The 13,942-nt window shown below is 42.2% G+C and overlaps 1 protein-coding gene across 1 annotated transcript in view; it reads left to right on the top strand.

Annotated features, from left to right (window-relative positions):
* Positions 1-8,275, top strand: part of LOC103812170 (collagen alpha-3(IV) chain-like) — a gene marked incomplete at its 5' end in the record, with an annotated part of 36,364 nt that extends 28,089 nt beyond the window's left edge. Inside the window, 9 exons of the mRNA XM_009085178.1 lie at positions 304-376; positions 1,706-1,777; positions 1,896-2,015; positions 3,536-3,634; positions 4,183-4,395; positions 5,039-5,216; positions 6,242-6,356; positions 7,355-7,527; positions 8,191-8,275. Of these exons, the coding sequence (XP_009083426.1) occupies positions 304-376; positions 1,706-1,777; positions 1,896-2,015; positions 3,536-3,634; positions 4,183-4,395; positions 5,039-5,216; positions 6,242-6,356; positions 7,355-7,527; positions 8,191-8,275 (1,128 nt within the window). The remainder of the gene's footprint in view (positions 1-303; positions 377-1,705; positions 1,778-1,895; positions 2,016-3,535; positions 3,635-4,182; positions 4,396-5,038; positions 5,217-6,241; positions 6,357-7,354; positions 7,528-8,190) is intronic.
* Between the last annotated feature and the right edge of the window lie 5,667 nt (positions 8,276-13,942).

The following is a 13,942-nucleotide window of genomic DNA, read 5'->3' as shown; positions in this document are numbered from 1 at the left end:
TGGCAGTGTTCAAGGCCAGGCTGGATGAGCCTTGAGCAACCTGATCTAGTGAGGAGGTGTCTCTGCCCAGGGCAGGGGTTGGGACTAGATGATCTGTAAGGTCCATTCCAACCCCTAAATTCTATGATTCTGTGGTTCTATTACTTTTTATATCTATATGACATGCACAAAATTGGAACAGATAATTGTAGTTGCAGCACATTCTGTGAACATGATGCTTTAAATACTCTGAGCAAAAATAAAATGTTCTTCATAGTGTATAGATGCTGTTCATGTTTATTATTGGTGTTATCTGATTTGCAGGGAATAGAAGGTCGATCAGGCTATCCTGGTGCTAGAGGTCAGCCTGGATTTCCTGGATTCCCAGGTGTAAAAGGTACATTTGTTATATACACTTTTGTGTGTCAAATACCATCACTTACATGGTAGGTTTTACTAGTATTGGTGCAGTTGTGTGAGGTGTGGTTCTGAGACATGAGGTTTTGCCCTGAAGATGAGTGTGTAGGTCAGCTGTAAATTGCAGAAGCATTCACTGAGAGAGTTTTTGTTGAGGTATATGTCATGAGTATGTCCAAACTGATGTTGAAGAGAGGAAGGACTGAAACATCCATGGCCTCCATTCCAGGCAAATTCCAAACAAGTTTGTCTTTAGTGACTAATAATATGTAAGAACTCTGGGACTCAGTCTGCTAAATTAGAAGTGAGGGTGAGTCTGCTGATTGGAAATACCACACCACTGCCAGGTGTGGCTCTTTGGCTATGGAACTCAAGAGCATTCAGTCACAAGTACAGCACAGAGCACTGGGTCCTCAATTTGCTACAAGAATAGTCCCAATTGTAATCACATTTACAGTTTATCAGTGGATGAACTGTTAAATGTATTGGCTTCATTAATTTCTGAGGGATAATTTCTGAGGGTTAGTTGAATCAGTAACTAGCTAAATATCTTCTTAACTTAGACATTCTTATAGTGATTTAAGTCTGGTAAAGGTTTGCATTGCTCCAGTACTCTCCTTTCTCAAGTGCATGATTTGCAGTGACACAGAATTGTTATTACCTGTTTCACCTACTTGTTTGCATGCTGGGCTAATTATTGTGTCTTTTAAATTTATTCTATTTGGAAAAGTCAGCACACAGACAGTAATTATACTTTCTTAAGCAAAGTCTCTCATTTTGTGGCATAGTCTGTCAAATCTCCTGACTTGATTTCAAGCAGAGTTGTGGAGCATAAGCTGAATATAACCTCATATTTTGCATATGAGTGAAAAGAATTGCTTGTTAAATTTCAAACACCTGAAAAACTGTGCAGCCCTTAAATCCTCTCTTAAACCCTTCAGCATAACTGACAGTTAAAGGGAGTTGAACTGCACTTGAAGGCAGCACTTGATCTGCAGATTCAGTGACAAAAACATGTAAGATAGAAATTACAGTCTAAAGTTGAGACTTTAAACTAGGTTTATGCAACCAACCATTGCATAAAGATAGGCATGACTACATCTTATAAATTGAGTGCACTTGACCAATAAATGTTACAGTAACAGCAGAGATGAAGTCCACTTTGACATTTCAAATGAGTTTGTAGGCTGTGCTACCCTTTGGGAACTTTCCATGCACCATGGAGGACTCTTCAACAAGCCCCTGAGACACTGATAGCTGTTTTGATGTTTCAAACCATACAGATGTATCTTCAATCATCTTTTTTTAGGAGAAAAGGGTAATCAAGGACCCCCTGGACCACAAGGTGCAGAAGGACCAAGGGGACCAAAGGGGCAGCATGGTAACCAACCTTTCTCCTAATACCAGTGCTCTTAGGTTGATTGGTTTGGTTTGGTTTGTAGTTTGTTTGCTTTCTTTTAATGTAAAGCAATAGGTCTTTGTTATATTTTTGCTGCTAGGCCCACCTGGAGGCCCTGGGAGAATATTCTCCATCCCAGGAAGCAAAGGTCCTCCTGGACTGCCGGGAATCCCAGGAGCACCAGGTGATCAAGGAGTTCAAGGGATTCCTGGAATACAAGGTGATTGCTATTTTTATCTCCATGTTCGTGTGTGCTGCTTAGTGGAATGTTTTGGTTTGGTGAGTTAAAGCATGGTTCTGCATAGAAAATTGACATGTCCTTAAAACCCTCACCATGTTTAAAAATAGCTCTTTGTTAACACCTTTATATGTATAACCTGTGCCATTCCATCTGCCCTCACAGGGAGTGAGTGGGAATGTCCCTCAACATAAGCCTAAGCAACATAGTGAAACATTAAGTAAACTTGAATCAAAGCAGTCACCATTTTCATGCAACCAGAACCATGCCCAGGGTGTTTGTCCTTGCCACATGTAATACAAGTACTCTAGATGTGCTGGAAAATGAAGTGCAAGGTCCTACATCTGGGCCATGGCAATCCCAGGCACAGCTACAGGTTGGGTGGGGAAGTAATTGAGACCAGCAGTGAGGAGAAAGATTTGGGAGTGACAGTGGATAAGAAGCTCATCATGAGCTGCAGTGTGAGCTCAGCCCAGAAAGCCAATGGAATCCTGGGCTGCATCTACAGGAGTGTGGGCAGCAGGTCAAAAGAGGTGATTCTTCCCCTCTGCTGTGGTGAGACTCACCTGGAATACTGCACACAGTTCTGGTGCCCTCAATGTAAGAAGGACATGGAACTGTTGGAGCAAGTCCAGAGCAAGCCAAGAAGTTGATAAGAGCACTGGAGCATCTCCCCTGTGAGGACAGGCTGAGGGAGCTGGGGCTGTTCAGCCTGGAGAAGAGAAGGTTGTGTGGAGACCTCAGAGCAACTTTTCGATATCTGAAGGGCCTACAAGGAGCCAGAGAGGGACTCTGTGTTAGGAACTGCAGTGACAGGAGAAGGGGTAATGGGTTCAAACTGAAGGAGGGGAAATTTAGGTTAGATATTAGGAAAAAAATTGATGCTCTAAGGGTGGTGAGACACTGGCCCAGGTTGCCCAGGGAGGCTGTGGCTGCCCCAACCCTGGCAGTGTTAAAGGCCAGGCTGGATGAGCCTTGAGCAACCTGATCTAGTGAGGAGGTGTCCCTGCCCAGGGCAGGGAGGATTGAGACTGGATAATCTGTAAGGTCCATTCCAATCTCTAAATTCTATGATGGTGATTCTAGAAAGTGATGTCTGTTGTAGTCTGAGGGTGGGAAGGGAAAGGAGAGACTGGCTGTGTCTCCATTGGCATGGGAAGGGAAGCCTGGCACAGCTGTGAGGTGTGGGGAAGCAAGGAACAGGTAGGATGAGGTGGATATCTAGTGGGTACTTGGCCACCCTTCCCAGGACCTGGGAGGTCTCCAGGGGGGCAGAGTTGCTGGAAGGCACTTTTCTGCAATACCTTCAATATTTCTTCATAACCTTCCTGGTAGGAAATCTGATGACATAGCACTACAGACAGTCTGAAAGCTTAGTAAGTTCATGCTGATGTTTTTATTCTAACTCAGCTACACAGATGTGAGGATTTTAACTCTGGCAGTTATTAGAACCTAGAATAACTACTGCTATATGCTTCTGCTTTTTCTTGATTCCTGTTTAGGACCTAAAGGAGTAAAAGGTCTACCAGGAAGTTTTGGTCATCCAGGACATCCAGGACTGCCTGGTCCAAAAGGAGACAGGGGATTTCCAGGACAAAGAGGTACAGGAAAACAGACATCTCTGTTTGGCTGCTGCTACTGAATCTACAGATAAATTGTCTTCTGATTTCTGTAAATCCTTCCTCTTGAGTGCATTGAGATTCTCTAACATTTACAGTAGGTTTAGGGCCACATGTAATCACTTTCTTAGCTTTTAACTGATGCATGTTCATAACTGAAATAATTTGTGAAAATATGCCTTTTCTCTGCACCTCTTTTATTAATCACCTCTTTTTAGCCACTGGAAATCCTTAGGCTTCAGGGTGCCTTTTTATTATATCAAAATGGAATGGAGTATTTTTATTTACTTACTGCAAAATGTTTTTACTTAAAGCTTTTTTTTTTGTTGTTAATATGAAATATGCAGTGTAAGGCTGCTTGAGCTAGGTCTGAAGGAGCTGATACATCTAGCAACAAATATGACCAATTTTCAAGTTGTATCTTCACATTGATATAATTTTTATCCATTTTCATGTGGTTCTAGTAATTTGAATGAGGTAAATATTTAGACAAAATGATATTTGCTGTCATGTTTATTTCCCCTCCACAGGACAGCCTGGACTGATTGGCTTCCCAGGTCTGCAGGGGTTACCTGGCTCACCAGGTACTCTCCTTGCTGGTCCAACAAGAAGAGGTTTTATCTTTACCCGGCACAGTCAGACAACAAAGATTCCTTCATGCCCACATGGAACATCCCAGATCTATGTTGGCTATTCGCTGCTTTTTGTACAAGGAAATGAACGAGCACATGGACAAGACCTTGGTACTGTATTGGTAAAAGATTTCAGATTGTATTTTTTTTAGAGTCCAGTAATGCTAAGTTGTCATGAAACCAAACTTACAGTAAGTGTCTGAGATGAACATTGTTTTCAGCCAATCCATCTCCAGAGTGGTTTGTTGCTGTGAGTCAATTCAGGAATCATGCCCTGAAAGACACTTTTCTTTCCTGCACTCCTGTATTCCCTTGTTGGTATCCTTAGGGTTTTTTGAGGAAGAATTCAGTTATTTATGAAGAGATGTCTAGTGCAAATGCTCACAACATTTGCACAGAGCTGACAGTGATAGCACAGAGAGAGAATCTTGGGGGTTTAGGAGACTAAATGGAATGTTTTAAGGTGTCCAAAATATCACCAGAAGCTGAATCCATGCCACTGTGTCAGGAACCAATACCATTCAAGAAGATATTACTTTAACAGAGTTTGTTCTTAGCCCTTGTTTTTTATATAGATTTTTCTATATGAACCATAAGCATTTTGCTTTCAGATAATTCTACTGTACACTTTTTATAGTTACCAACTGTTTTAATTCTTACTACAGTAGATCGGGTGCCATCGTGTGTCTCTTCTGTTCACTGCCCTAAACATGATCTCCAGTCTGTCACAAACCTGTCCCCTTTTGTCTTCCAGGAACAGCTGGTAGCTGCTTGCAGAGATTTACCACCATGCCATTCCTATTCTGTAGCACCAATGATGTTTGTAGCTTTGCCTCTCGCAATGACTACTCATACTGGCTGTCAACTGCTGTGGTGGTGCCAGTAGACATGGCACCCATTTCTGGCAGGGCATTAGAGCCCCATATAAGCAGGTAAGAGGATAAGAATTTTAGCTGTTCTGCCCTGGGAACCACAAAAACATCATAAATTGTTTGGAGTCACAAATCTTGGGCAAAGACCTGCCCATCTCAGCCAGTACAAGCACTGACTTCAACAACGTGATTTTTGGTTACTCGTTTAATTAGGTCAGATATTCAGTGATACTCCAAAGAAAAGTTAGAACACTGTCCCACCACAGGGCCTATTCTGCAGAGCAAACATAAGAGGATGGCACACAGTCCTGCTGCTTGCAGTGATACTAGTTTTTTAAACCCTATCATTGTATATATCAGAGACGGACTAAAATGAAATCAAGACAGCTACGGTACAAATCAAGTTCTGCTTTCAGTTGTGAGTGATACATTTACTGTAGTTGAAGAACATTTTAAGTTGGGGCTGAAGGTTCTCTGGTATGAAACACCTTTGTGCAAGTCTGGCCCTTTCTAGTTGCTTAGAACAGATGAGAAGGATGAAGAGCAACTTAAAAGCTCTAAAAGCATGAATGACCTAGAGGAGCAAAATCCAAGATGGGAAGGCAGGTTTTGTACTCTGTCTTCTGTCCTGCCCTGCCCAGTTGTTGGACTCTAGTAGCTCAGCTTCACAGTTACCCATTTAGGAATTAAAGATTACTTTTTCTAATCTTAGCAAATAAAGGCTAAATATTTCTGTGCCAAATAAAAGCACAGAACCTTGGTCCGAACCACAACAACAAAAAGTAGTGAGCCCATGAAATAGGCAAAATTCAGCTTGTTATTTCATTAAAGGCAAAATTAGGAAGCTCAGATGTTCTGGGATTAATTGCCGTCTTAATTTTTGTCTGGTGTTGCTAGAAGAGATTGCAAAGTAAGGTATATGAGTTAATTTACTTATCTCCTCATTAACCAGAGTAAACCCGTGCGAGTTGTAACATCTGTATCAAGCCCTGCCATGGGGTAGCTACTGTTGTAGAGACAGAAGTTTGTTCTGCTCTCCTGTTTTCTCTCCTGTCTGCACTGAATGCCTGTGCTTTCCTTCCCAGGTGTGTTGTCTGTGAAGGTGCTGCGATGGTCCTAGCAGTTCACAGCCAAACGACTGTAGTTCCTGCGTGTCCAGAAGGCTGGATATCCCTCTGGAAGGGTTTTTCTTTTGTTATGGTAAGGATAAAATGACTTGAATTATTGGTTTTATGTCCTCTCATTTTCAGTGGTGTTTTCAGCTGTTCACAGCTCATTTGTTTCTTAATAATTGTTAAATTCTTTTGCGTTTTTTTGTCTCTGCCAAAACAATAATTCTATTATTTCTTATTCAGTTCCAAAAGCATAGAAACAACTATTCTGATCTGCAATGATAGAACAAGGGGTATGGACTCAAACTGAAGGAGGGGAAGTTTAGGTTAGATATTAGAAGAAAGTATTTTACTCTAAGGGTGGTGAGACACTGGCCCAGGTTGCCCAGGGAGGCTGTGGCTGCCCCAACCCTGACAGTGTTCAAGGCCAGGCTGTATAAGCCTTGAGCAACATGCTCTGGTGGGAGGTGTCCCTGCCCAGGGCAGGGGGTTGGGGCTAGATAATCCGTCAGGTCCATTCCAACCCTTAAATTCTATAATTCTATGTGATAGGGATGCCAGCAAATGAAGGTGAAAGACAGAACTCAAACCCCTCTCTTCTGCATAATGTAAAGTCATTTTGGGGTCTAGTGTGAAATTTGTTGTCTCCTGCAATTTGCTCCTAAGTAGTAATCACAATAATAGATTTGGAAAAGAATACGAGAATTTTTGCAGTCTCTGGTTAAAATAATTTGCTTGTTTCCAATTAATCAGCAAAGTTAATGGTATTTCCTAGCCAGTTTTCTACTGTTGTGAATTATTATTGTAGTCTTCAGCTTTACAGAAGCCTGAGACTTTCTAGGCTTTGCACTGGTTGGTTTCTTGCCTTTTTATGGAGCAGAAAAAGGCCTTTGCAGGGACTAAGAAATGTCATAACTGCTTGAATTTTCATAAAGCTTCTGTGCTTCATTAGAAATTATCAAACTGATCTGTGTTCATTTTGTTTTGTGTGAGATACACCACAGAACATGTGGTGTGTTTTAGAAAGAGGTTTTTGTTTGGCTTGATGGACAAGTTCTCATAAAAAAAATGTATTGGTGGTTACAGTATACAAGCGCCGGCTCAGAAGCTTCTGGCCAAGCGTTGGCATCTCCTGGATCTTGTTTGGAAGAATTTCGAGCTGTCCCATTCATAGAGTGCCATGGCAGGGGAACGTGCAACTACTACACGAATTCCTACAGCTTCTGGTTGGCATCATTAGATCCAAGAAGAATGTTCAGGTAGGCTGTACTTCCCTGCATCCCTACGCATTGCCCCCGTGCTGCAATTCCCGAGGAGGCAATAAGTGCCTGCAGAAGCTGTGGAGGATCCCCAAGTAATTCTCCTCAGTGTAGACATCCCCCTTTGTTAGGTTTCAGGCTGAGGGAGTTGGGGCTGTTCAGTCTGGAGAAGAGGAGGTTGTGTGGAGACCTCAGAGCAATATTTCAGTATGTGAAGGGGCTACAGAGTTGCTGCAGAGGGACTCTGTGTTAGGAATGCAGTGATAGGACAAGGGGTAATGGGTTCAGATTGAAGGAGGGGAAATTTAGGCTAGATATTAGGAAAAACGTTTTTCCTCTGAGGGTGGTGAGACACTGGCAAAGGGAGGCTGTGGCTGCCCCAACCCTGGCAGTGTTCATTCCAGGCTGGATAAAGCCTTGAGTAACCTGCTCTGGTGGGAGGTGTCTCTGCCCAGGGCAGGGGGTTGGGGCTGGATGATCTCTAAGGTCCATTCCAATCCCTAAAAATTCTATGATTCTATGGTTTACAGTCATTCTGTAGCACACAAGCACCTTGAGTGAGCCAAGAATTTCAGTGTTGTCAGTAATTCCATATCCAAAGTTTCATCAGCTCTCTCTGTTTTCTAAAGAAAAAAAAAAGTAATTGTTTGTTTTCTCTTTCAGGAGACCTCTGCCACAGACTTTGAAAGCAGGAGAACTAGAAAACATCATCAGTCGTTGTCAGGTCTGCATGAAGAGACCAATCTAAACAGTGGCCACTCTTCGTGGAACATGAAACTCTGCTTTTCTTACAAAGAATTGCCTAACTCTTAAGAGCTATAATTTATTGAAGTTCCGCTGCCTGTGCAGCACTGTGGTGAGGTAGGGCCACAACTGGACTTTTGTCTTTGGCAAGTGGCAAAGCACTTTGTTGGAGGAAGCTTGTAATGGCAATTTGCCTTCATGTCATTGCTGAGCTGCATCTTCACAGTAAAACTACGGCACCACCAGAGCCTTAACGAGAGATGTTAACACTGCCTTGTCATGTGCTTTTCAAACAGCAAGACAAACTGAAACGCTCCTGTATCAGCTTACCTATGTTCAGTGTTCCAAGTGGATATCATTTAACATGACAAATCTGGCACTTCTGAGAGAATAGGGTTCAATAGGAAATACTTTCAGTGCACTTTTAACTAGATAATGATTCATTGAGAGTTGTTTTGGTTTGGTTTTCTTGGCTAATAAACAAGTATCTCCCCACTTCCCTCAGCCTTCCTCTGGCTGGCAAACAGGAATGCAGTCTGGGCTGTCTCACTGTGACGGTAGTGGTTGTTGAGTGGCCAGAGAGGGAGTTACACCACGCACAGGGCAGGCAGGACGGTGGTGATATGCACTGGCTGTGTTCTCCAGAGTGACTGTGGCTAAGGGCTGACTAATTGAAAGTGTTGGCAAGTTTGCATTAAGATTTCGTGGCTTTTGACATGCATCATGAGCTCTAAGTTCTCCAAAAGCTGACAATATTTTGGGCCTCTATTCTGATCACTCATCTCTCCTAAAGCAAAACCATTTCCCATATCATAACCTGGGATTCTGCTGGAATTAACAATTACTGTGTGGCTCAAGGGTTCCCATGGCATGGTCAGGTTATCACACAGCCGTCAGGATGTGGTGTCTTGCTATTTTATTTTTCATAGAAAACAAGATCTATAATGCTTCGATTTTATGATAGTCAATATTTAAATATTTATCACGAATTATATTCTGTATTTAAATATTTATCACACATTTCTGCAAATGGAACCACTTATTCCATCCAGTTAAATGTTTGCATCCAAAAGTTTTGAAAAGACTGACAGTGTACCATCTAAGCACTGACTTATACAAGAGAATCCAACTGTAAACGAACATAAATACTTGAAAAGCACTTTCATTTACTCATATAACTTATATAAAATTGTAGCTCTGAGTTGTTTTTTTTTAATATTTATAACATTGCACTTGCAAGGCTATTTAAAATTGTAATGTTGACATTTAAAATGTTAATATTTTTTAATACTTGCACAATCGATCAGAATTCCAGTATTTAGTGTGGCAGAAGAAGCCTAATTCATCTGAATAGTTCTGTAAATGCACCGTTTTAAACGTAGGGTCTAGGAAAAAAACTCGGTGAAATAACCAAGATTTCTCACTTAGATGTTTTTTAAGCCAGTGACATTTTATATCGTTTCTGTTAAAACACTTGCTTGTGTTTGTCTGACTGTTTGAATTTTCAGTGTTAAGCTAAGGAAAAGTTTTGTCTGCATTCCATGCATCTTAAGGTGCAGTTAACGTGAAGATACCATTTGCATGGACTGAATGAGTATTCTGAAGTCATTGTTTGCTTGAACAGTCTTAGCACTTCTGTTTGCAAGGTACAATTGTGAATTTGCAGGGTTTTATGAAGAATCTCTATGCAGATGCACTACTGATAAGAAGGTATTAATGTCGAGTTCCTATTTAGTCTTTCATTTGAACCAGGTTTGGGGTTGAGGTTGTTTTCCTTAAAACCATCACATATTAGACTTTTCCATAAACTCTGAAGTTTGCTTTAAATGCTCAAAGATAAAGACCATGCCTGTTGCTTGTTGCGGTTTTAGTGGTTTCTTTTTATTCATTAAGGCTCATTGCAGTCACCCAAAGGCATTGTATGCAGTACACAACTGATGACTGTGGAGACCCTGGTGTAAAACTTGCTAGTAAAATGCAGATGTGAGTACCTGAGGTTGAAATCTGCTGGAAATGGCCAGTAGAGGATCATGTGTAAGGAGAAGGGAATGGATTGTGGTTTTAAAGTCCAAAGGTAAGTTACAAAGAGTTCTGTCTCATAGTATAGCACATAACTGGAAGTTATGCCTTGTTCACAGTTTTGGATTGTGCTGCTCACTTTTTGTGTGGCCTTCAACAAGTTTCTAAAGAAAGATGCTCATAAATAGCTTTAGATTTTGAGTGTTCCAAGTCTTTCTTTCAAAAGCATGAAATACAACTGCAGGGACACATATGTTTGTCAAGCCAAGCATAATGCAAGCTGGACACTGAAAATCAAAACTTGGAAAATGTTGATCTTCTCTCTGCAGATGCAGATCATTTTACTTCCCTACTGCTAACGATTGTTGTGAGGATTAGTTAACTCATGTCTGTAAATGCTTTAAGAGCCTTAACTGGAAAGTGCTAATGAGGTGCAAGGTGTTAATATATTGTACTGAAAGAATGGAAGCATGAGAAATCAGAAATAATGAGCAAACCTTGGGGGGGAAGCAAACCTGCTAAATAAAAATATTTTGACTAAAAAAAGGATCCGTTTTGTGTCTTTGGGGGTGGGTTGTGGTTTGTGGGTTTGTGGGGCTTTTTTTTGTGGTGTTGTTGTTGTTCTTTGTAGTGCTAATGATCTCATCCACTACTCTGGAACTATTCAGTGTTGTTTTTCTCTTCTGCATTCATTTGTGTTTTCTGCTGGATTTACCTGCATGAAGCACAGGTGTGTGGCAAGTTGCTATTGTCAGAAATAGCATGAAAGAGTTGTGATTACACTGAGGAAAAACTAGGAGTAGGAACAAGGCTGACTGATGGGGCCTCAAGTGCACCAGGAGCCTCAGCATGCCCTGCTCAGCTTCCATCCTCAGCACACAGGTCCAGGTGCTGCCTCCAAGTTCCATCCTGAGCCTTCCCTGAGCTCTGCTGTTGGTAGGTTTGTGCCCAGCCCTGTCCCCTACTCCTCTCAGCTTCTCCACTTGCCTTTAACCTGGGATCTGACTTGCCTTGCATTTGCCTGACGGTTGCTGGACAGTCAACCTTTTAATGTCACCATTCAGCTCTGTGTTGGGGAGATCCCTGCTCTGCCTGGGCTGGGGTTGTCTTCCTCTGTGAAAGGAAGACTCTTGGAGCTTGCTGACAAACACAACTTGCCCAGAGAAAAAGACTGGTCACCAAGGAAGTGAAAAGCTGGGAAACCTAGAAAAGAGCAGGACTTGCAGTGTTTCTTCAGACAGAAGAGTGTAGCCAGAGGTGTTCTGTAAGTGCACACAGACTGTCAGAGTTTTATCTGCAACAGAGTTCATTTTCTTCTCGGTAGCTCTTAGGGCTGTGGTTTGGATTCAGTATGAAAACTGAGAACTGATAATTGATAACACACGGATGCTTTGGTTGTGCTTATCCTAAGTCAAGGACTTTTCGGTGTCCCGTGCTTGGCCAGTGAGGAGGTACACACAAAACTGGGACGGAGCATGGCTGGGACAGGTGACCAGAACTGGTCAAAGGGCAATTCCACACCATGGAATGTCATTCCCTGTATATAACCTAAGGGAGTTACCTGGAACTGGGAGAGCTGATGGTGGATCAGGGACAGGCTTGGCATGGGTCAACATGTGGTGAGCAATTGTATTGTGCATCACTTGCCTTTCTGCGGTTTTATCTCCCTCTCCTTTTTTATTACAATTATTAGTAGTATCATTATTATTATTATTATTACTTTGTTTCAATTACAATACTGTGCTTATCTCAACATGAGTTTTATTTTCTTCTCCAATTCTCCTCCCCATCCCATGGGGGAGGGTGTGAGTGGCTGTGTGGTGCTTGGTTGCTAGCTGCAGTTAAACCATGACAAACAGATTGTGTGCAGCAGAAAAGAGCACACCTAAAATTGCTGTCAAGATTTCAGCCTGAAAATAAGGAAGACAAACCAACAGAACAGTGTTGTGTGCTACATTCTTAAGGATGGCCTTTTAAATCAAGGATAGCTGCAGAGAGCCATGCAAAGTGTCAAATAAACTCCTTGTACTAGGACTTCTGCACAATGGAAAAAATGGAAAGAACATTCTGAGAAGGAAAGGGGCACAGCCTGATGTAATTCTTCTTGAGACTGGACAGCACACAGGGGGCCTGGCAGTCATGATCCACAAGTGGTGATTCACCATGTGATACTACACTGGAAATCCCCACCCAGGCTCTTCTGAAGGGTTAACTGTGAATCAGAACTTCTCCAGTGACTGGTCTGTGACCACTTTTATTATCACAGAATCAGCCAGGTTGGAAGAGACCTCCAAGATCATCAAGTCCAACCCTACTGTGGTTACCAGACCATGGCTCTAAGTGCCACATCCAGGCTCAGCTTGAAAACCTCCAGGGATGGTGAATCCACCACCTCCCTGGGCAGCACATTCCAGTGCCTGATCACTCTCTCTGTAAAAAATCTCTTCCTAATATCCAACCTAACCCTCCCCTGGCAGAGCTTGTTCTGCTGCTGGTTGCCTGGGAGAAGAGACCAACCCCCACCTGACTCCAACCTCCTGTCAGGGAGTTGCAGAGGGTGATAAGGTCTCCCCTGAGCCTCCTCTTCTCCAGGCTGAACACCCCCAGCTCCCTCAGCCTCTCCTCATGGCACTTGTGCTCCAGTCCCTTCACCAGCCTCGTTGCTCTTCTCTGGACCTGCTCCAACACTTCAAGAATTATGTGACCATTCAATTTATTAATAACAGTCATATATTCAATAGAATAAAATCACATAATGGATCTCAACACAAAATTATATATGGAGAATCATGGGAAATGAACCTTATTTCTAGTGTGCATCAAGAACCAGATTTTAAACTACTTATAGTTGGAGGCTTTTAGTTTTTCTTTTCTTTCTTTTAAAGATAAACTCCTATTATAGTTTGTACATCTAAAAGCCTGGAGAAGAGGTAAATCTAAGGACCCCTCTCGTACAGAATGATGAGTATTGCTTGGTAAAATGGCCTCAGGCCAACTGTTTGTTCTGAGGAGGCCAAGTGTAAGATAACATATATAAAGGCAACTAATGTGTAATTCTCAGTGTTACACAACTTGTTATTTAGTAAGGGATCATATTTCAGGCCACTTGCCTCTGGAAAACAGCACGGTTGATATTTGTGAGGAACTGAATTCACAAGCTGAAGGCCTTGGATCAATATATGCTTCAACACTTCTGGAAGTGCTGCTCATTCTGACCTTGAAAACACTGTGACCATAAATCAAAATAGGGGGAAAGCTCAGAGGCTAATTTATTCTCTTTAAAAAAAATTACCTGCTCTATATAATAGCATCTTTCATTTCTTTTTCTGCATGCAATTGGAAAATAGAGTTACACCACAAGGAAAAACACTGCTCTTAGGCAGCCTGTGCTTCGGGCAAGAACCAGTTTGAGGGAGGGTCACCTAATAGTGCCCGTGGAAGTGTTTCAGCAACATCCGGAGCTCTGCTGGTCAGAACTGATGCGTAAGATGGATGTAAACAGGACAGGAAATGGATGACAGTCAACCACATTTGCTGGGCAATTTTCTATGCTGCTGGTGGGGCTGTGATTGAGGTGGGACAGACAGGACAGCTGTGGGAAGGGTCGTGGTTTAACCCCAGGCAGCAGCCAAGAACCACACAGCCTCTCACT

This window comes from Acanthisitta chloris, unplaced genomic scaffold (genome assembly GCF_000695815.1).
Source record: "Acanthisitta chloris isolate BGI_N310 unplaced genomic scaffold, ASM69581v1 scaffold2462, whole genome shotgun sequence".
Lineage (NCBI taxonomy): Eukaryota > Metazoa > Chordata > Aves > Passeriformes > Acanthisittidae > Acanthisitta > Acanthisitta chloris.
Note: the sequence above shows the minus strand (reverse complement) of the source record. Positions and strands in the feature narration are given on the sequence as shown.